At 38.4% G+C, this 23,204-nt stretch overlaps 1 protein-coding gene and 1 long non-coding RNA gene across 3 annotated transcripts in view; one reads left to right on the forward strand and one right to left on the reverse strand.

Moving 5' to 3' along the window:
- The window catches only part of ASPA (aspartoacylase), a 32,636-nt gene that overhangs the window by 2,548 nt on the left and 6,884 nt on the right, over window positions 1–23,204 (forward strand). The window contains exons 3-5 of one of the 2 annotated variants that reach the window (XM_059147569.1): window positions 10,177–10,372; window positions 15,707–15,800; window positions 19,873–19,980. In XM_059147569.1, the coding sequence (XP_059003552.1) occupies window positions 10,177–10,372; window positions 15,707–15,800; window positions 19,873–19,980 (398 nt within the window). The remainder of the gene's footprint in view (window positions 1–10,176; window positions 10,373–15,706; window positions 15,801–19,872; window positions 19,981–23,204) is intronic. The other variant, XM_059147570.1, reaches the window with a different exon arrangement.
- LOC131815712 (uncharacterized) lies at window positions 100–22,142 on the reverse strand. Its single transcript, XR_009347820.1, has 3 exons — window positions 21,996–22,142; window positions 8,986–9,105; window positions 100–2,408 (listed from the first exon to the last, which is right to left on the reverse strand). It is a non-coding gene; the product is annotated as an uncharacterized LOC131815712 (long non-coding RNA).

Genomic DNA, 23,204 nt, shown 5'->3' on the forward strand with positions numbered 1-23,204 from the left:
CTTTTTAAATGCATTCTGTAAAGACTGAGACAAAAAATAACAATGGTTTTTATTTTTAAGCCATATCTTTAAAGAAACAGATTTAATGGTCTTAAAATTTATTAGTTTTTGGCCACTACACTTGCATACATATTTGTTAGTTTTCTAGGTGGTTCGCCACTATGTGTTTATACCACTATGTTTATGGTAGTACATAAAGTTCTAGTCAAGAATATTGTAACATTTCAATTAATATTTAATGAAAAATGTGAATAAATGCCCATCATCAAAAAAAAAAGATCAGGCCACGCTGTGAAATGAGTAGATGTACTGGCTTCAGTGGAGGATCACTGAGAGTTAAAGATACTTCACCTGCATGTTCTGAATTTAAATTGCAACTGGCTTATAATACATTGCACACAATATACAATAATAATACTCTAGGTATTCGTTATGATACATAATATAAATAATAAGTATTTTGCCTTTGTTTACATCTTTGTAGGTCCTAGTGTAGATATAGATATATAAGCCTCTAAGTATTATTTGCCTCTTATCACTTTTATTTACCTAAAAATATTATTAAACACCTACTCTTTATGGGGCACTGTGCCAGATACCGTAGGAGTACAAAACTATGTACAAAACAGTTTTTGCCAACATCAAGTAGGAAGACTACTAAGATAGAAGACATGCAAAGGAACAACAAATACAGCACTGATTTATGTACTCATTTTCTAATAAAGACTAAATTCAGTTTAGTTTCTTAAATTTAATCTCACAGCCAATCAAAAGATGGTTGTGACTTTTAGTTCAAGTATGCCTCACTTTATGAAATAGATATTTTCTTTTTTTAAAGGTTTTTTTTTTAATTTATTTGACAAAGAGATAGCACAAGTAGGCAGAGCAGCAGGGAGAGGGAGAAGCAGGCTCTCTGCTGAGGAGGGAACCCAATGTGGGGCTCAATCCCAGGACCCTGGGATCATGATCTGAGCCAAAGGCAACTGCTTAACCAACTGAGCCACCCAGGAGCCCCAAGAAATAGATATTTTCTAGGGAAAATTATAATTAGTTATGTTCTGTGAATCAAATAATATTTTTTACTGGCATATATTTTAATTTCAGGAATACTTTATCTTCATGATTGAGCTTATGTTGATACAATTAAGGTTTATCTAGTCACCTAAAATAGCTTTTAACTAACTCTTATAAGAATTTGTTGAAGAGGGGCACCTGAGTGGCTCAGTGGGTTAAGCCTCTGCCTTTGGCTCAGGTCATGATCCCAGGGTCCTGGGATCAAGCCCCACATTGGGCTCTTTGCTCAATGGAGAGCCTTCTTCCCCTGCTCTCTCTGCCTGCCTCTCTGCCTGATATCTTTCTCTCTGTCAAATGAATAAAAACAAAATATTTTTTAAAAAAAAGAATTTGTTGAAGAATAACTCTTTTAGGCAATTTCTCAAATGTTAACTTCTTAAATAACTCTGAAATGAACAGGGGTGAGTCTTCTTCTTATGACCACTCGATAGTATACATTTTCAATGAGAGCAGTCTTTTAAATTAAATTCATTTTCTAGTTCTTATACTTGAATACTCTTCAAAGGCTAGACAGTTCTCTGTCAGGGTGGTTATAAAACTTATAGATAAGCTAATTACATTCTCCAGTCTTCCCGCTCCCAAATCTGTTTCTTTTCCTGTATTTACCCTCTCATTGATGTCACCAGTCCCCACCAAATCCCTTATGGAAATCAACTTGGAACCTTCCCTGTTCCTCAAGCCCCATGTCTACTAAGTCACTAAATCTTCCCATTTATTCAAGTATTGAATATTATGCAAATCCAATCTTCCTCTGCATTCTCAATTCCTTGGTTTATTTCTTCTGTGGACAGTGAAAGTAGCCTCGTAAAGAATCTCAGCATCTAGCCCTACTCCAGTCCTTCCTGCTATTCACTCATAGGGATCAACCTGACCGGCAGATCTTTTTTGTTTTTTTAAAGATTTTATTTATTTAACAGACAGAGATCACAAGTAGGCAGAGAGGCAGGCAGAGAGAGAGAGGAGGAAGCAGGCTCCCCGATGAGCAGAGAGCCTGATGTAGGGCTCGATCCCAGGACCCTGGGATCATGACCTGAGCTGAAGACAGAGGCTTTAACCCACTGAGCCACCCAGGTGCCCCCCGACCAGCAAATCTTATCATGTCTGTCCTCAGCTGAAAATTCTTCAAAAATCTCCTATCCAGCAAAGATTTAAGTAACTTAGTATTGTTGCTGTGCCTTTTTGGAGCTTTCCCCTGCGTATTGTTTCAGCTTCATCCCTTGGGACTCCTCCTATGAGACCTGGACCCCAGCCGTGAAAACGCAGTGTCCATTGTCTTTTAAGACTCCAGTCCTCAGCTCTGAGCAACTGGGCGGCTAGTGATGCCAATTATTCACCTGAGGGAGAATTAGAAGCAAATCAGTTGGGGGTAGAGGAAACTCGCAGTGTTGTTCTCTGAATTAACTTTTAAAACACATATCTGGAAGGGAGGAGTCAAGATGGCGGAGAAGTAGCAAGCTGAGACTGCTTCAGCTAGCCGGAGATCAGCTAGATAGCTTATCTAAAGATTGCAAACACCTGAAAATCCATCGGCAGATCGAAGAGAAGAAGAACAGCAATTCTGGAAACAGAAAAACAACCACTTTCTGAAAGGTAGGACCGGCGGAGAAGTGAATCCAAAGCGACGGGAAGATAGACCCCGGGGGGAGGGGCCGGCTCCCGGCAAGCGGCGGAGCAACCGCGCACAAAATCAGGACTTTTAAAAGTCTGTTCCGCTGAGGGACATCGCTCCAGAGGCTAAACCGGGGCGAAGCCCACACGGGGTCAGCGTGGCCTCAGGTCCCGCAGGGTCACAGAAGGATAAGGGGTGTCTGAGTGTCGCAGAGCTTGCGGGTATTGGAACGGGAAAGCCGGCTACAGAGACAGAGCCGACAGTAAGCTCGCAGCTCCGTGTTACCTTGAACCGGTCGCAGGCTCGGTGAGCTCGGAGCGCGGCCGGAGGTCAGGCAGACGGGAGTAACTGGGCGCTGTTCTCTGAGGGCGCACTGAGGAGTGGGGCCCTGGGCTCTCGGCTCCTCCAGGCCGGAGACCAGGAGGCCGCCATTTGTATTCCCGTCCTCCGGAACTCTACGGAAAGCGCTCAGGGAACAAAAGCTCCTGAAAGCAAACCCGAGCGGATTACTCACCCCGGCCCCGGGTAAGGGCGGTGTAATTCCGCCTGGGGCAAAGACACTTGAGAATCACTACAACAGGCCCCTCCCCCAGAAGATCAACAAGAAATCCAGCCGAGACCAAGTTCACCTACCAAGGAGTGCGGTTTCAATACCAAGGAGAGCAGCAGAATTCCAGAGGAGGAGAAAGCCAAGCACGGAACTCATGGCTTTTTTCCTGTGATTTTTTTTAGTCTTGCAGTTAATTTAATTTTTTCTTTTTCATTTTTTTTTTTTTTTCTCGCCTTCGGGTAAAATTTTTTTTTTTTTTAACTGTTACCTTTTTCTTTTTTAACAATTTTTTACTAGTTTATCTAATATATATATATTTTTTTTTACATTTTTCTTAGGTGTTTTCTTTTTTTAAAAAAAATTCTTTTCTTTTCTTTTCTTTTTTTTTTTTTTTTTTTTTTTTCTTTTTTCTTTCTTCCTTTTTGAACCTCTTTTTATCCCCTTTCTCCCCACTCACGATTTTGGATCTCTTCTAATTTGGCTAAAGCATATTTTCCTGGGGTTGTTGCCACCCTTTTAGTATTTTACTTGCCCCTTCATTTACTCTTATCTGGACAAAATGACAAGACGTAAAAATTCACCACAAAAAAAAGAACAAGAGGCAGTACCGAAGGCTAGGGACCTAATCAATACAGACATCGGTAATATGTCAGATCTAGAGTTCAGAATGACAATTCTCAAGGTTCTAGCCGGGCTCGAAAAAGGCATGGAAGATATTAGAGAAACCCTCTCGAGAGATATAAAAGCCCTTTCTGGAGAAATAAAAGAACTAAAATCTAACCAAGTTGAAATCAAAAAAGCTATTAATGAGGTGCAATCAAAAATGGAGGCTCTCACTGCTAGGATAAATGAGGCAGAAGAAAGAATTAGTGATATAGAAGACCAAATGACAGAGAATAAAGAAGCTGATCAAAAGAGGGACAAACAGCTACTGGACCACGAGGGGAGAATTCGAGAAATAAGTGACACCATAAGACGAAACAACATTAGAATAATTGGGATTCCAGAAGAAGAAGAAATTGAGAGGGGAGCAGAAGGTATACTGGAGAGAATTATTGGGGAGAATTTCCCCAATATGGCAAAGGGAACAAGCATCAAAATTCAGGAGGTTCAGAGAATGCCCCTCAAAATCAATAAGAATAGGCCCACACCCCGTCACATAATAGTAAAATTTACAAGTCTCAATGACAAAGAGAAAATCCTGAAAGCAGCCCGGGAAAAGAAGTCTGTAACATACAATGGTAAAAATATTAGATTGGCAGCTGACTTATCCACAGAGACCTGGCAGGCCAGAAAGAGCTGGCATGATATTTTCAGAGCACTAAACGAGAAAAACATGCAGCCAAGAATACTATATCCAGCTAGGCTATCATTGAAAATAGAAGGAGAGATTAAAAGCTTCCAGGACAAACAACAACTGAAAGAATTTGCAAATACCAAACCAGCTCTACAGGAAATATTGAAAGGGGTCCTCTAAGCAAAGAGAGAGCCTACAAGTGGTAGATCAGAAAGGAACAGAGACCATATACAGTAACAGTCACCTTACAGGCAATACAATGGCACTAAATTCATATCTCTCAATAGTTACCCTGAATGTGAATGGGCTAAATGCCCCTGTCAAAAGACACAGGGTATCAGAATGGATAAAAAAACAAAACCCATCTATATGTTGCCTCCAAGAAACACATTTTAAGCCCGAAGACACCTCCAGATTTAAAGTGAGGGGGTGGAAAAGAATTTACCATGCTAATGGACATCAGAAGAAAGCAGGAGTGGCAATCCTTATATCAGATCAATTAGATTTTAAGCCAAAGACTGTAATAAGAGATGAGGAAGGACACTATATCATACTCAAAGGGTCTGTCCAACAAGAAGATTTAACAATTTTAAATATCTATGCCCCCAACGTGGGAGCAGCCAACTATATAAACCAATTAATAACAAAATCAAAGAAACACATAAACAACAATACAATAATAGTAGGGGACTTTAACATTCCCCTCACTGAAATGGACAGGTCATCCAAGCAAAAGATCAGCAAGGAAATAAAGGCCTTAAATGACACACTGGACCAGATGGACATCACAGATATATTCAGAATATTTCATCCCAAAGCAACAGAATACACATTCTTCTCTAGTGCACATGGAACATTCTCCAGAATAGATCACATCCTCGGTCCTAAATCAGGACTCAACCGGTATCAAAAGATTGGGATCATTCCCTGCATATTTTCAGACCACAATGCTCTAAAGCTAGAACTCAACCACAAAAGGAAGTTTGGAAAGAACCCAAATACATGGAGACTAAACAGTATCCTTCTAAAGAATGAATGGGTCAACCGGGAAATTAAAGAAGAATTGAAAAAAATCATGGAAACAAATGATAATGAAAATACAACGGTTCAAAATCTGTGGGACACAACAAAGGCAGTCCTGAGAGGAAAATATATAGCGGTACAAGCCTTTCTCAAGAAACAAGAAAGGTCTCAGGTACACAACCTAACCCTACACCTAAAGGAGCTGGAGAAAGAACAAGAAAGAAACCCTAAGCCCAGCAGGAGAAGAGAAATCATAAAGATCAGAGCAGAAATCAATGAAATAGAAACCAAAAAAACAATAGAACAAATCAACGAAACTAGGAGCTGGTTCTTTGAAAGAATTAATAAAATTGATAAACCCCTGGCCCGACTTATCAAAAAGAAAAGAGAAAAGACCCAAATAAATAAAATCATGAATGAAAGAGGAGAGATCACAACTAACACCAAGGAAATACAAACTATTATAAGAACATACTATGAGCAACTCTACGGCAATAAATTTGACAATCTGGAAGAAATGGATGCATTCCTAGAAACATATAAACTACCACAACTGAACCATGAAGAAATAGAAAGCCTGAACAGACCCATAACCAGTAAGGAGATTGAAACAGTCATTAAAAATCTCCAAACAAACAAAAGCCCAGGGCCAGACGGCTTCCCGGGGGAATTCTACCAAACATTTAAAGAAGAACTAATTCCTATTCTCCTGAAACTGTTCCAAAAAATAGAAATGGAAGGAAAACTTCCAAACTCATTTTATGAGGCCAGCATCACCTTGATCCCAAAACCAGACAAGGATCCCACCAAAAAAGAGAGCTATAGACCGATATCCTTGATGAACACAGATGCGAAAATACTCAACAAAATACTAGCCAATAGGATTCAACAGTACATTAAAAAGATTATTCACCACGACCAAGTGGGATTTATTCCAGGGCTGCAAGGTTGGTTCAACATCCGCAAATCAGTCAATGTGATACAACACATCAATAAAAGTAAGAACAAGAACCATATGATACTCTCAATAGATGCTGAAAAAGCATTTGACAAAGTACAACATCCCTTCCTGATCAAAACTCTTCAAAGTGTAGGGATAGAGGGCACATACCTCAATATCATCAAAGCCATCTATGAAAAACCCACCGCAAATATCATTCTCAATGGAGAAAAACTGAAAGCTTTTCCGCTAAGGTCAGGAACACGGCAGGGATGTCCATTATCACCACTGCTATTCAACATCGTACTAGAGGTCCTAGCCTCAGCAATCAGACAACAAAAGGAAATTAAAGGCATCCAAATCGGCAAAGAAGAAGTCAAATTATCACTCTTCGCAGATGATATGATACTATATGTGGAAAACCCAAAAGACTCCACTCCAAAACTGCTAGAACTTATACAGGAATTCAGTAAAGTGTCAGGATATAAAATCAATGCACAGAAATCAGTTGCATTTCTCTACACCAACAGCAAGACAGAAGAAAGAGATATTAAGGAGTCAATCCCATTTACAATTGCATCCAAAACCATAAGATACCTAGGAATAAACCTAACCAAAGAGACACAGAATCTATACTCAGAAAACTATAAAGTACTCATGAAAGAAATTGAGGAAGACACAAAGAAATGGAAAAATGTGCCATGCTCCTGGATTGGAAGAATAAATATTGTGAAAATGTCTATGCTACCTAAAGCAATCTACACATTTAATGCAATTCCTATCAAAGTACCATCCATCTTTTTCAAAGAAATGGAACAAATAATTCTAAAATTTATATGGAACCAGAAAAGACCTCGAATAGCCAAAGGGATATTGAAAAAGAAAGCCAACGTTGGTGGCATCACAATTCCGGACTTCAAGCTCTATTACAAAGCTGTCATCATCAAGACAGCATGGTACTGGCACAAAAACAGACACATAGATCAATGGAACAGAATAGAGAGCCCAGAAATAGACCCTCAACTCTATGGTCAACTAATCTTCGACAAAGCAGGAAAGAATGTCCAATGGAAAAAAGACAGCCTTTTCAATAAATGGTGCTGGGAAAATTGGACAGCCACATGCAGAAAAATGAAATTGGACCATTTCCTTACACCACACACAAAAATAGACTCAAAATGGATGAAGGACCTCAATGTACGAAAGGAATCCATCAAAATCCTTGAGGAGAACACGGGCAGCAACCTCTTCGACCTCTGCCGCAGCAACATCTTCCTAGGAACAACGCAAAAGGCAAGGGAAGCAAGGGAAAAAATGAACTACTGGGATTTCATCAAGATCAAAAGCTTTTGCACAGCAAAGGAAACAGTTAACAAAATCAAAAGACAACTGACAGAATGGGAGAAGATATTTGCAAACGACATATCAGATAAAGGACTAGTGTCCAGAATCTATAAAGAACTTAGCAAACTCAACACCCAAAGAACAATTAATCCAATCAAGAAATGGGCAGAAGACATGAACAGACATTTCTGCAAAGAAGACATCCAGATGGCGAACAGACACATGAAAAAGTGCTCCATATCACTCGGCATCAGGGAAATACAAATCAAAACCACAATGAGATATCACCTCACACCAGTCAGAATGGCTAAAATCAACAAGTCAGGAAATGACAGATGCTGGCGAGGATGCGGAGAAAGGGGAACCCTCCTACACTGTTGGTGGGAATGCAAGCTGGTGCAGCCACTCTGGAAAACAGCATGGAGGTTCCTCAAAATGTTGAAAATAGAACTGCCCTATGACCCAGCAATTGCACTATTGGGTATTTACCCTAAAGATACAAATGTAGTGATCCAAAGGGACACATGCACCCGAATGTTTATAGCAGCAATATCCACAATAGCCAAACTATGGAAAGAACCTAGATGTCCATCAACAGATGAATGGATCAAGAAGATGTGGTATATATACACAATGGAATACTATGCAGCCATTAAAAGAAATGAAATCTTGCCATTTGCAACAACATGGATGGAACTAGAGCGTATCATGCTTAGCGAAATAAGTCAAGCAGAGAAAGACAACTATCATATGATCTCCCTGATATGAGGAAGTGGTGATGCAACATGGAGGCTTAAGTGGGTAGAAGAATAAATGAAACAAGATGGGATTGGGAGGGAGACAAACCATAAGTGACTCTTAATCTCACAAAACAAACTGAGGGTTGCCGGGGGGAGGGGGTTGGGGAGAAGGGGGTGGGATTATGGACATTGGGGAGGGTATGTGATTTGGTGAGTGCTGTGAAGTGTGTAAACCTGGTGATTCACAGACCTGGGGATAAAAATATATGTATATAAAAAATATATGTTTATAAAAAATAAAAAATTAAAAAAAAAATAAAATCTTTAAAAATAGAAAGAAAGAGAAAAAAAAAAAAAATAAATAAAATAAAACACATATCTGGGTGGCTTAATTGTTGAGTGACTGACTCTTGATTGAAGCTTAGGTCATGATCTTAGCGTTCTGGGATAAATCCCCACGTCCGGCTCCATGCTCAGAGGAAAGTCTGCTTGAGATTCTCTTTTTCCCTCTTCCTCTGCTCCTCCTCCCTAAAATAAATAAATAAATCTTAAAAAAAAAAAAATAAAATGCTTCTCTATCCATCAGGAACTTTGGTTGCATATAAAAACCTGAAAACAGTGGCTTAAATAAATGTTTTCTTTTTCACAAATAAGTGAAGAGGTGGGCAGTCCAGCAATGGTTGCAGTAGTTCAATAATATCATTAGTGTCACAGGTCTCTTCTGTCTTCCCACTGTACCATCCTTACTATAAAGCTTTTGTCCTCATAGTTTTGGTTTATGGTCAAAAATGGCTGCTTCGTTTTTGATTGCTTGATTATATTTCAGGCAGAAATTACCCAGGTTCAAACTGTAGGTCCCTTGATGATACCAACAAAAATAGTCAGGGAACAGAAATAGATGGAATTACAGAGAAGCGGTTGAATTAAACCATTGTTTAATGAGGAATAATAAACTTATCATCCTGTACAGTAAGAAAGAAAAAGTATCCTAAAGAGTAAGAGGAGATACTCATTTGAGAATTCAATAAAAACTCATCCCAGAAAAAAACATATATATGCATATACCTGCAAAATTTTGCATTTTCTTAGAGCTTAACAGATGTTGTCAAGCTTGCCGTAGACCACTAGTGGTTCCCTGATCTCTATCCCTAATTAGATAACATGATCACCTAAGTTTGACTATTTCATGCACTAGAAAATCAGTGAGAGGAAGAAGAAATTTAATGTGTGTTTGATGGTGTAGCGCCATAAAATAGCCCAGTGCACATAACTTTTTAAAAACTGTTGATTAAATTAATGAATAAATTTTGTTCAACATTGAAGTCAGATGGTAAATTCTATTTGAAATGTCTTTTCTGGGATCAGCCACATAAATCAACTATTATTTGTGAGCAGACCAGTGCACCATTACATAAAATCAAATGGAGAAAAAAAAGGAACTTTTTTATTTATGAAGTTTTCAGATAAGTTCCACTTCCCTTACAGATTTTTTCATATTAAAGGTTTGGCAACTGTTTCCTTATACACTATGTTCTTATTAGATATTTATGTTATCTTGGCCACAGATAATGTTAATCTTTTTCTTTCTGCTAATAACAGTAAAACAATGTCAAAGGATTTGCCATATGAAGTGAGAAGGGCTCAAGAAATAAATCATTTGTTTGGCCCAAAAGACAATGAAGATTCCTATGACATTATTTTTGACCTTCACAACACTACGTCTAACATGGGATGCACTCTTATTCTTGAAGATTCCAGAAATGACTTTTTAATTCAGATGTTTCATTATATTAAGGTAATGTCAATGTTATTAATTTATATGTTAGTATAGTTCCTGTACTTTTAAGCCAGTTATAGGTATAAGACAACCAGAAAAGGATCAGGAGATGAGGGAGTGTCCAAGAGAGAGGAGGGAATGAGAAGGACACTAGAATAGAGACAGTGTTGACAAGCAGGACAAAAGGTGAGGAAATGAGTAAAATAATAAATACAGTGAATAAAATAATGAGACCGTTGTAGATACATGTGTCTGTAAAATTATAAATCTTTTATCCAGACAGCCACCAAGTCATAGGCTATTTGGTAAAATTAATACCAACGTTTAAATTGGTGTGGTTGAAGTAGTTCAATTCCAGTTTTAGGAAGCTCAAGAAATAGTCATTTAATGTTGACTAAAGGTCAGTGTTAAAAGGAGTGGCTCTTTTTATTTCTGCCTTTGTCTGCATTTGATTCAGATACACCAGCACACATCTGTTCTTCTAGTACTTGATAAAGTTAATCATTTTTTTTGTCAACCCTGTAGCCCTTTCAGTTAATAATTCTTTAATTCCTTTAATAAAACCTATCTTTCTTAGTTTTACTGTAACTTCCTAGTTATTAGTTTAATAACCAGGAAAAGTCGATGCCAGATCTTGAGGAAGAAAATTACCAGTTTACAAGGCAAGTAGCACCATTGAACCTTTCATATGCTCCTCAGTCTACCCTATCCTTGCTGTCCCATGGCAGTTGATTCTAACAGACCAAGAGGGCTCTGGGATTCAGTGTTCTTTAGGGAATCTACTCAGATAACCCTATCCCAAATTTCAGAGTTTTACTTAAAGTTAATCATTTTAAGGCTCAGAAATTTACAGGATGAAAAATTCAGCAATTCAGTGCCTATAGCTAGAGAATTGCTAAACCACAGCAACACCACAAATAATAACCTCTAATAATAAACTCTCTGTGTAATGGGTACTCTTCCTTCCAGAGTGCTAGTATGATCTAGCGAAAGAGTTTGACGCACAGAGCCGGGAGAACCTAGGTTTATAAGTGTCTTTTTTTTTTTTTTTTTGACAGATAGAGATCACAAGCAGGCAGAGAGGCAGGCAGAGAGAGAGAGAAGAAAGCAGGCTCTCTGCTCAGCAGAGAGCCCAGTGCGGGGCTCGATCCTAGGACCCTGGGATCATGACCAGAGCCAAAGGCAGAGGCTTTAACCCACTGAGCCACCCAGGCGCCCCAGAACCTAAGTTTATAATCCTTGCTTTCTTACTCACTAACCTTGGACAAGATACCCCACTCCCAAAACTGTACTTTCCTTGTTGTATAAAATGGGCATGACAGCAACACTTACCCATATAGCTGTTAAAGCCTTAAATGAGAAGTCTTTAAGTATTTAAAGCATTTACCCTCAAACCTAGCATACAGTAAAGAATAACTGTTATTTTCATTTCCCTTGAGTTTTTGATAATAAGTAGATAGTAGTTCTGGATGGAGATCATAATGGAGCAATTCTTTAATGCTTATTGAAGGGAGAGTCGAATGCTCTGGTTGCCAAGTGTAGAAGCAGCATGGCTGACATTGTCATCAAAACCTGGAGGAATTTCTTGAATTCTCACTCAGATAAGTGGAGGTGGGGGAAGTCACCCAACATCTACACAGACCTGGACTGTAGGGGTGGAAACAGAATTCATTATGTGATCAATACAAAGCTAAATAGTAACTGTAGCCAATGGTTGATCGATCTTATTGATTCTTTCAAAAAAACAGCTTCTAGTTTCATTGATATGTTCTACTGTATCTCTGCTTTCTACCTCATTGATGTCAGCTCTAATCTTGATTATTTCCCTTCTTATGTGTGGAGTTGCTTTGATTTGTTGTTGATTCTCCAGTTCTTTAAGATGTAGAGACAGCTGGTGTGTTTGGGATTTTTCAATTTCTTTGAGGGAGGCTTGGATGGCTATGTGTTTCCCCCTTAGGACCGCTTTTGCTGTATCCCATAGGTTTTGGACTGAAGTGTCTTCATTCTCATTGGTTTTCATGAATTGTTTAAGTTCTTCTTTGATCTCCTGGTTGATCCAAGCATTCTTAAACAAGGTGGTCTTTAGCTTCCAGGTGTTTGAGTTCCTTCCGAACTTTTCCTTGTGATTGAGCTCAAGTTTCAAAGCATTGTGATCTGAGAATGTGCAGGGAATAATCTCAGTCTTTTTATATCAGTTGACCATTGGCCACACTAATCCAAAAGAAAAGAGACAAATCCCAAATTCATAAAATTATGAATGAAAAGGGAGAGATCACAACTAACACCAAGGAAGTAGAAGCAATCATCAGACGTTATTATCAACAGTTATATGCCAATAAGCTAAGCAACCTAGATGAAATGGATGCATTCCTGAAAAACTATAAACTCCCAAAATTGAACCAGGAAGAAATTGACAACCTGAATAGACCGATATTTAGTAACAAGATTGAAGCAGTGATCAAAAACCTCCCAAAAAACAAGAGCCCAGGACCTGATGGATTCCCCGGGGAATTCTACCAAACTTTCAAGAAAAAATAACACCTATTCTCCTGAAGCTGTTTCAAAAAATTGAAGCAGAAGGAAAATTTCCAGACTCTTTCTATGAAGCCAGCATTACCTTGATCCCCAAACCAGGCAAGGACCCTACCAAAAAGAATTTCAGACCAATATCACTGATGAATATGGATGCTAAGATTCTCAACAAGATCCTAGCAAACAGGATCCAACAGCGCATTAAAAAGATTATCCACCATGATCAGGTGGGATTCATTCCTGGGCTACAAGGATGGTTCAACATTCACAAATCAATCAATGTGATAGAACAAATTAATATGAGAAGAGAGAAGAACCACATGGTCCTCTCAATTGATGCAGAAAAAGCATTTGACAAAATCCAGCATCCATTCCTGATTAAAACGCTTCAAAGTATAAGGATAGAGGGAACATTCCTGAACTTCATACAATCTATCTATGAAAGACCCACAGCAAATATCATCCTCAATGGGAAAAAGCTTGCAGCCTTCCCGTTGAGATCAGGAACAAGACAAGGATGCCCACTTTCACCACTCTTGTTCAACATAGTATTAGAAGTCCTAGCAACAGCAATCAGACAGCAAAGAGAAATAAAAGGTATCCAAATTGGCAATGAAGAAGTCAAACTCTCTCTCTTCACAGATGACATGATTCTTTATATGGAAAACCCAAAATACTCCACCCCAAACTACTAGAACTCATACAACAATTCAACAACATGGCAGGATCCAAAGTCAATGTACAGAAATCAGCAGCTTTCTTATACACTAACAATGAAAATACAGAAAGGGAAATTAGAGCATCGATTCAATTTACTATAGCACCAAGAACCATAAGATACCTGGGAATAAACCTAACCAAAGAGGTAAAGGATCTGTACTCGAGGAACTACAGAACACTCATGAAAGAAATTGAAGAAGACACAAAAAGATGGAAGACCATTCCATGCTCTTGGATCGGAAGAATAAACATTGTTAAAATGTATATACTGCCTAGAGCAATCTATACTTTTAATGCCATTCCAATCAAAATTCCACCAGTATTTTTCAAAGAGCTGGAGCAAATAATCCAAAAATTTGTATGGAATCTAAAGAGATCCCTAATCGCTAAGGAAATGTTGAAAAACAAAAATAAAACTGGGGGCATCATGTTCCCTGATTTCAAGCTTTACTACAAAGCTGTGATCACCAAGACAGCATGGTACTGGCATAAAAACAGACACATAGACCAGTGGAACAGAGTAGAGAGCCCATACCATTCTCTTACACTGTACACAAAGATAAACTTGAAATGGATAAAAGACCTCAATGTGAGACAGGAATCCATCAGAATCCTAGAGGATAACATAGGCAGTAACCTCTTCGATATCAGCCACAGCAACTTCTTTCAAGATGTGTCTCCAAAGGCAAAGGAAACAAAAGCGAAAATGAATTTTGGGGACTTCATCAAAATCAAAAGCTTCTGTACAGCAAGGGAAACAGTCAACAAAACAAAGAGGCAACCCACGGAATGGGAGAAGATATTTGCAAATGACAGTACAGACTAAAGGTTGATATCCAGGATCTATAATGAACTCCTCAAACTCAACATACACAAAACAGACAGTCATATCAAAAAATGGGCAGAAGATATGAACAGACACTTCTCCAATGAAGACATACAAATGGCTATCAGACACATGAAAAAATGTTCATCATCACTAGCCCTCAGGGAGATTCAAATTTAAACCACATTGAGATACCACCTTACACCACTTATAATGGCCAAAATTAGCAAGAAGGAAACAACATGTGTTGGAGGGGATGTGGAGAATGGGGAACCCTCTTCCACTGTTGGTGGGAATGCAAGTTGGTGCAGCCTCTTTGGAGAACAGTGTGGAGATTCCTCAAGAAATTTAAAATAGAGCTTCCCTATGACCCTGCAATTGCACTCCTGGGTATTTACCCCAAAGATACAGATGTTGTGAAAAGAAGGGCCATCTGTACCCCAATGTTTATAGCAGCAATGGCCACGGTCGCCAAACTGTGGAAAGAACCAAGATGCCCTTCAGCGGACGAATGGATAAGGAAGATGTGGTCCATATACACTACGGAGAATTATGCCTCCATCAGAAAGGATGAATACCCAACTTTTGTAGCAACATGGACAGGACTGGAAGAGACTATGCTGAGTGAAATAAGTCAAGCAGAGAGAGTCAATTATCATATGGTTTCACTTATTTGTGGAGCATAACAAATAGCCTGGAGGACAAGGGGAGTTAGAGAGGAGAAGGGAGTTGAGGGAAATTGAAAGGGGAGGTGAACCATGAGAGACTATGGACTCTGAAAAACAATCTGAGAGTTTTGAAGGGGTGGGGGGTGGGAGGTTGGGGGAACCAGGTGGTGGGTATTAGAGAGGGCACGGATTGCATGGAGCACTGGGTGTGGTGCAAAAACAATGAATACGGTTATGCTGAAAATAAATTTTTTAAAAAATTTTTAAAATAAATAAATAAATAGTAACTGTAGCCAGCAGTGAAAACAAAAATAACCAAATCCATCCAGAAGGAAAAATTATTTCCTGTACTTGGATCACAGTCCTCGAGAATTGTTTAATGTACCTTCTACCCAGAAAGCTATGCAGGATTCAATTTTATATGTAATTCATTGGTGTGTTTTCAAGTTACAATAATAACACTGAATCTTAGAGTATTCCATAAAGCTGTCTTGCTAATCTTAGCTGATGTGGTAAAACATATTGAAGGCATTATTGACTCTCCAGTGGAAAGAACAAAGCAAATGGTCTTTGCGTAATAAGAAAGATGTTTTAATTTCTTTTCAGTCTTCTTTGGCTCCATTACCCTGCTATGTTTATCTTATTGAACATCCTTCCCTCCAATATGCAACCACTCGTTCTATAGCCAAGTATCCTGTTGGTAAGTCATATTTTCCATTGTCACAACTGCACAAAATGTATCCTAGGTGAAACTCTGAGAAAATTATTTTTTAAGAATATTTATAGCTATCTTGATAATTATTATGGCTTATAACTATGAGTTAATAAGCAAACTAACTCCAGGCAGGCTCTAATTATATCAAATTTCTTCAATTTCATTGAGCAGCTTTCTGCATTCCAGGAGAGAAACAGTGAGCTGAAGGAACTTGAGTCTTTTATAATGAGCAGTAAACATGCCTACCTTTTGTCCCTAGAAAGAGATCATCCCCATTTTCCAGGACTGTTCACTATGCAAACATTCTTAAAAAATAATCTGGAACCAGGGCAGTCAGTGTCTTGCTGGGAAGACATGCAGAAACACAAAAGACCCATGAAAAATCTTGTGTCAACATTCTTCTTAGCACCTGCTTTGCATTCATGTCTCCCATAAACTGTTTGCTATCCATTCATTTGTTTGACCTTAATGTTACTTGGCTGTGAATTCATCTTTGCCTTCTAGCAATTTCCAACATGGAGGTTTGCATACTCAGTCTCTTTTTTCTGTATTCAACTCTCTTCCTGAGTGACCTACTAACGTAGTTGTTTGCAGATATACTACAATCTTTAAAATTGCTATCACAACTTAAAATCCTTTTTTGTTAGTTCTCAGATGGTTTTAAACAAGAGTAATTTAACTTAAAAACAAGTTGTCAAACAATATAAGCAAATTTAAAGTCATCCTCGTTATTCAGTTGTTGATAATTTGGTGTAAAATCAGGGATCTCCTGGGGCAGGCTCAGTATCCAAGTATAGGTAATTATTTGAAACAAACAAAATGCTTAACAATAAAGGATAGAGAGCCTATTTCTCTAGGACACCAAATAAATCAAAAGATTTCCACACTTTGAAAAAGCAGTCCTGGTTTGTGATGTTTGTGGGCCAATGCTGTTCTTAGCTAGAACAAATATCTACCAGTATGTTTGGTCCTAAAAAATAAAACCAAATCTTTCAAACATTTTAATATGACAGAGTATTAAGATCATCATAAATAGTTAGAAATACCGTATGTTCTCCCTGCAATTTTGCTATTTGGAATATTTTTATGTCATCCACACATTGAGGGGAAAAAAAAACCACTTAAGATCAGAGGAAAAACTATCTGAAACTCAACATTTTATTTTATTTTTTCTAAGATTTTATTTATTTATTTATTGGGGGGAAGATCATAAGCAAGGGGGGAGAGAGAGAAGGAGAGGAGAAGCAGACTCCCCGCTGAGCTGGGAGCCAGATGTGGGGGCTCGATCCCAGGATCCTGGGTTCATGACTTGAGCTGAAGGCAGCCCCTTAACTGACTGAGCCACCCAGGTGCCCCTCAACATTTTATAATACACCTATAACTTCTGCTCATAGAAATTTGCTTTAGCTTCTATTGACCTTCTACAAGGACTCCTTTTGCATTCTTTTGCCAAGGCACCTAAAAAATGGCAGGATGATTCCAGTTAAACTTTATTCCAGAAAAAAGCCGTTTGCTTCAGCCAGCCTTAAGCTCATTCCTAGAATCTTCTTCATTTTTGTCTGTATCTCTGCCTATCATGTGTGCATGGGCATGCGTGCACGCACGCACACACACAGAAGAGAAATTAAACAGAATTTTCTACTAACTGTCCCAGGTCAACCATGGCCTCATTAGAGACTCAGAAGATTTAATTTTATGACCATTACTTCTTCAGCTCCACTCAGGACTATGCCATGGCCGTTTTCTACAAATCTAAACATTCTTCTCTGACACAGGATCTTGTGCCAAGGTTAATTGCTGGTTTAGAAAATAAGGCTGCCCTATTATCTTCCACTCAAAATCAGAAAGGGAAAAAACTGTCAATAACTGACTTCTGGGTCAAATACCCACTCCTAACCATCGTATCTTCTCTCCACATAGGACTGTCCCACACCACACCTTCCATCTCCCCCCATCTCCCCCAGAACAAGGAAATGTAGAATATTTTTTGGCTGCAAGAAGCTCAAATGGCTTAAGCAATAAGATAAATGTATTATTTTATGTAACAGCTCAACAGCATCATGAGGGGCTAGGTTCTTCTAGACTAAGAAGTCTATCATTGTTAGCATTTTTTTAGCAGCCCCATGGCCACAAGATGTCCACTGTAATTTTAAGCATCATATGCCAACAAGGTAATATCTAGTGAGTGAAAGAAAATTCTTAGGAACTCCCCTGCAGACCTTCTATTATAATCACTTGGTTAGAACTGGGTCACATATCCATTCTTAAATCAGTCACTAGGGTAATGGGAGTACTCTAATGAGTTATATTATTCCACATTTACACCTGAGCTGGAGAAAAGTTCCCTTACCTGGAAGATTGGACACCCAACCAAAATTAGGACTCTGTTAATGGAAGGAGGTAGAATGGCTTTTGGATGGGCAGCCAACAATGTCTTCAATAGCACAGATGTAGACATGTCCTTGAACATGTTTTCATACATCTGTACAAATCATTTATACACAAGATGCTTACCTTGGCCACACTTATACCACATACTTAAATATATGTCCAAACGTGTATACAAGGAAGCTAAGCATAGGGGCGCCTGGGTGGCTCAGTGGGTTAAGCCTCTGCTTTCGACTCAGGTCATGAGCTCAGGGTCCAGGGATAGAGCTCCACATCTGGTCTCTGCTCAGTGGGGAGCATGCTTCCCCCTCTCTCTCTGCCTGCCTCGCTGCCTAATTGTGATATCTCTCTCTCTCTCTGTCTCTCTCTCAAATAAATAAATAAAATCTTAAAAAAAAAAAGAAAGAAAGAAAGAAAGAAAGCTAAGCACAACAAATAAAAAATGTTGATCGGGACACCTGCATGGCTCAGTGGGTTAAGCCTCGGCCTTCAGCTCAGGTCATGATCCCAGGGTTCTGGGATCAAGTCCCACATGGGGGTGTCAGAGGGGGGAGTCCTTGCTTGGCGGGGAGCCTGCTTCTCCCTCTCAAATAAATAAAATTCTTTAAAAATGTAGATCAAATATAGCAAGATTGTGTGAATCAAGAAATGAGAGAAGTGAGTGAAAACAGAATGGGTGAAAAAGAATGTATATGAATACATATGAATCATCTGGAAGAGAATGGATGATATTATACTTGGTAAATGGTTTAAAAGTGGAGGAGGTAAGAACTGGAGGAGTAATTGTGTTGGAGGGATAACTATAGGGATTGGAGGGAACAGGAGGGAAGTGACTAGGTATTTGGTGTAAGATTGGATTGGCACTCGGGGCACCTGGGTGTCTCAGTGGGCTAAGCCTCTGACTTTGACTCAGGTCATGATATCAGGGTCCTGGGATCAAGCCCCGCATAGGGCTCTCTGCTCAGCAGGGAGCCTGTTTCCCCTTCTCTCCTGCCTGCTGCTCTGCCTACTTGTGATCTCTCTCTGTCAAATAAATAAGATCTTTAAAAAAAAAAAAAAAAAGATTGGATTGGCTAGGAGTGAAAAATAAATACAAATTTATTCTAAGGAAAACTAAAACTGTCGCACTATCATGTCAGGATGGGCTGTTATGTAAAGGTAAGTAAGAATGTTGCTCTAGGGTCACATAGATTGTCATGTTGACTTACATCCATGGCTCTAGAGTTCTGTGACTTAAATAGGTGACTTTCCTCCAGTCAAAACTAAATATTTGGTCTATGACAGTTTCTCTTTGTGGCCACTTACTATTTTGTCAATATAAATTTCCCTACTCTGTTTACTAGGTTATGATATTTAAGCATTTTGACAATATTGAAGGAAATTTGAAGAAAATTGACCCCAGGATTTTACTATTCTAATATAACTCTTTGATATTTTTCCATGTTTTTTCCCAGTCTTGATTCATTATGCTTATAGCATGTACATGCAGATGTTCTGCTTTTATTTTTTGCCTAACATTGTCTCAAATATTTTCCATGATGCTACATGGTCTATCTTTTTAATAATTTTAATGATGGGATTATAGGTCTTTATACATTAAAATGATCAATTTTATAATGTGTTGTAATACTCTTTGTATAAATATGACTATTTCCCCTTTTGTACCGAGGTATAGAAGTTGGTCCCCAGCCTCAAGGGGTTCTGAGAGCGGATATTTTGGATCAAATGAGAAAAATGCTTAAACATGCTCTTGATTTTATACATAATTTCAATGAAGGTAAGCAAGAAATAGGAACTGTTTCCTTGTTAGTGTGTGTGTGCGCGTGTGTAAAGAAATCAGAAAAGGGAGCTGAAATGAGCACACAGTGACTTAACCACTGAACACTGAAACAGAAATTGTCAAATTTACCATGCCCATGGTAGTAGATGATTTTTAAAAATGTTATTCACTTCAGCCATTCTTCAGTGACCAGGTAGACAGTTAAGAAAAGCAGCTACTAAATAAAGCTCTCCAAATAAAATCCTCATTTCCTAATTTCCAGTTTAAAAAGCAAATACTAATTAAAATGTCCAGTAAACATATAAAAAGATGTCTAATATTACTAGTTATCAGAAAAATGCAAATTAAAATGAGAAACCATTTTCTCCCATTAAAGTGAAAAAATTATTAAAATCTGATAATATTAACTGTTGGTAAGTGTATACGAAAAGAGGATGCTCTCATCCCTGCTGGTTTAAATTGGTAAGGGCACTTTGGAGATAATTTTTACAGTATCCACTTTTTAAAATACACAAATCCTGTGATCCAGCATTTCCATATCTCAAAGAAACACAAACACATGCACACCCAATACGACATACACAAGGGTAGGTATCAGTGTCATAGTAACAGCAAAACATAGAAATGACCTGAATGTCGATCCATTGGTGAACAATTAAATAAACTAATGTGGAAAGATCTTCAAAATATATTGTCAATTATAGAAAAGAAGCTACAGACCAAAGCATGCAGTATAGAATTTGTTTATAATAATAATAATAGTAGTAATATTTGTTTAGAATAATAATAATTTGTTTAGAATAATAATAATAGTAATAAATGCTTGTTAAAATACACCTACACATATATCTTAATACACAGGAAAAGTTCTAGAGGAAAATACAGTAAACTGATAACCATGATTATTGGGGAGGGGAGTAAAAAAACAGATTAATTTTGTTTTTATTGTTTTCAAGGTGAATGATGCATTCATTTATTATTTGTGTAATTAAAAAATAATTAAATGGGGCTGGTGGTGGGGTGATATATGGAACTCCACTATCTGCTAATTTATTTGGTAAACCTAAAACTGCAGCAAAAATAAGTCTTATGAGTTACTAAAATTAATTAAAAATAATTTTTTTCTTTCAAAAGAATATTTTTTTAATTTAAGTTCAGTTAGCAAACATATAGTACATCATTAGTTTTTAATGTAGTGTTCACCAGTTATCCCAAACCTTCACTCCCCTCCCTTCTGCAGCCCTAGGTTTGTTTCCTGGAAGGAGTCAGGAATCTCTCATGCCTTGTCTCCCTCTCTGATTTTCTTTAAAATATAAAAATAAAGTATAATTAAAACCCAAGAGACCTGAAACTAATATAACACTGTATATTAATTTTACTGGAATTAAAATTTTAAAAACTTAATAAAATTTTAAAAACTTTTGGGGCACCTGGGTGGCTCAGTGGGTTAAAGCCTCTGCCTTCAGCTCAGGTCATGATCCCAGGGTCCTGGGATCGAGCCCTGCATCAGGCTCTCTGCTTGGCGGGGTGCCTGCCTCCCACCCCTCTCTCTCTGCCTGCCTCTCTGCCTACTTATGATCTCTGTCTGTCAAATAAATAAATAAAATCTTAAAAAAAAAATTTTAATTTTTAAATATTCCTAAAAGAAAGAGAGAGAAAATCCTATGGAAATAACTATTCCAGAAGGCTGAATTGAAACTGTTGTGGAGTTGGTCATTATAGTGACAAGCCTGGAGAATAGTTCAGTGTCGTGGGAGATATAATGCCTTAATGTCAGATTGTGCACCCTACTTCAATCACAGGAATTTCTTTTCTGCTTAGGAATCCTTTGACTCCAAAGTCATAAAGACTGAAAATCATATTTTTACCACCTTTGTCTGAGGACAGGGTCAATAGCATTGAATGGACCTGGTATCGGGAAGGTCACCACTAATTTACAAGACACCCTTCCAGTAATAAGTGTGGGACTGCAGTACATTGAGAAATGATGTACCAGGTAGAAGGCCACAAACCTGAGCGAAGAAGCATGGTTTCCAAATCCGAGTCCACAGAATCCTACTCCCGGGCTGGGAGTCTCCTCGCCGCCCCGTCGCTCCGGGACAGTTCAAGGACAGCTGCTCCAGAGCCGTTCGACTGTCTGATTGCTCTGCCATGTAACATTTCACTTGAGCAAAAGATTCTACACTATAACTTTTTAGTTTGGTGGATTTTTAACTAACACGGAAAGAGCACAATTACCCAAAGAATGCTGACAAAGAGATAACCAACCACCTAGAGAAAAATCTCTAGAAATGTGCAGAAGAGCTCCGTCCTTGACCCTGTGCTACTCAAAATTGTCAGTAAGTTGGATAAAGATAGATGTGACATGCTTATATATAAATGAAAGGTGGCAGGAAGCTTTCAGGAAAATATTTGGGGTCAGGAGGTAGATCCAAAAAGTCCTGACAATCTTTAACAATTGTCTGAGGCAAATGCTTTAAGTTAAATACATTACAGGTACAAAGTTTGCTTTTATGTTAAAAAAAAAAAATCCAGGAGGTGATGGTCTCTCTCCTGCATTGAATAAACACCACTTGGGGAACTGTGAATAAATTCTGAGTCCATATTAGTGGTTAGCCAAGGAGTAAATTAAGAATGCTAAAAGGTTTGAAAACCAAAATAAGAGTAATCCCCAAGACACACACAGAACTTGAGTTTACAAAGTACCTTCACATAGAACCTCATGAATGTGACCATGTAGGAGTAGTGAATAAGAATATTTAGATCAGCAAAAGAAGACTTTATATTGGAGTTTTAGAAGTGTTATATTGGAAAGCAATTAGACTTGTTTTCTGTGACTGAGGGCAGAGTAGAATCAGGGGGATAGAGTTACCTACATACATAAATTTCTTTTTTTTTTCTTTTAAAGATTTTATTTATTTATTTGACAGAGAGAGATTACAAGTAGGCAGAGAGGCAGGCAGAGAGAGAGAGGAGGAAGCAGACTCCCTGCTGAGCAGAGAGCCCGATGCAAGACTCGATCCCAGGACCCTGAGATCACGACCCGAGCCGAAGGCAGCGGCTTAACCCACTGAGCCACCCAGGTGCCCCATACATAAATTTCTAATTAACAACACTGACCACACTTTGTGAAGCTGTCTGAGCTAGACTAAGATGACCACCAGTGGGCCAGAAATAGATGGAGAATACTCAAGCACTGATGAAGTTAGGCATTTGAGCCT

This window comes from Mustela lutreola, chromosome 15 (assembly GCF_030435805.1).
Source record: "Mustela lutreola isolate mMusLut2 chromosome 15, mMusLut2.pri, whole genome shotgun sequence".
In the NCBI taxonomy this organism is placed as follows: domain Eukaryota; kingdom Metazoa; phylum Chordata; class Mammalia; order Carnivora; family Mustelidae; genus Mustela; species Mustela lutreola.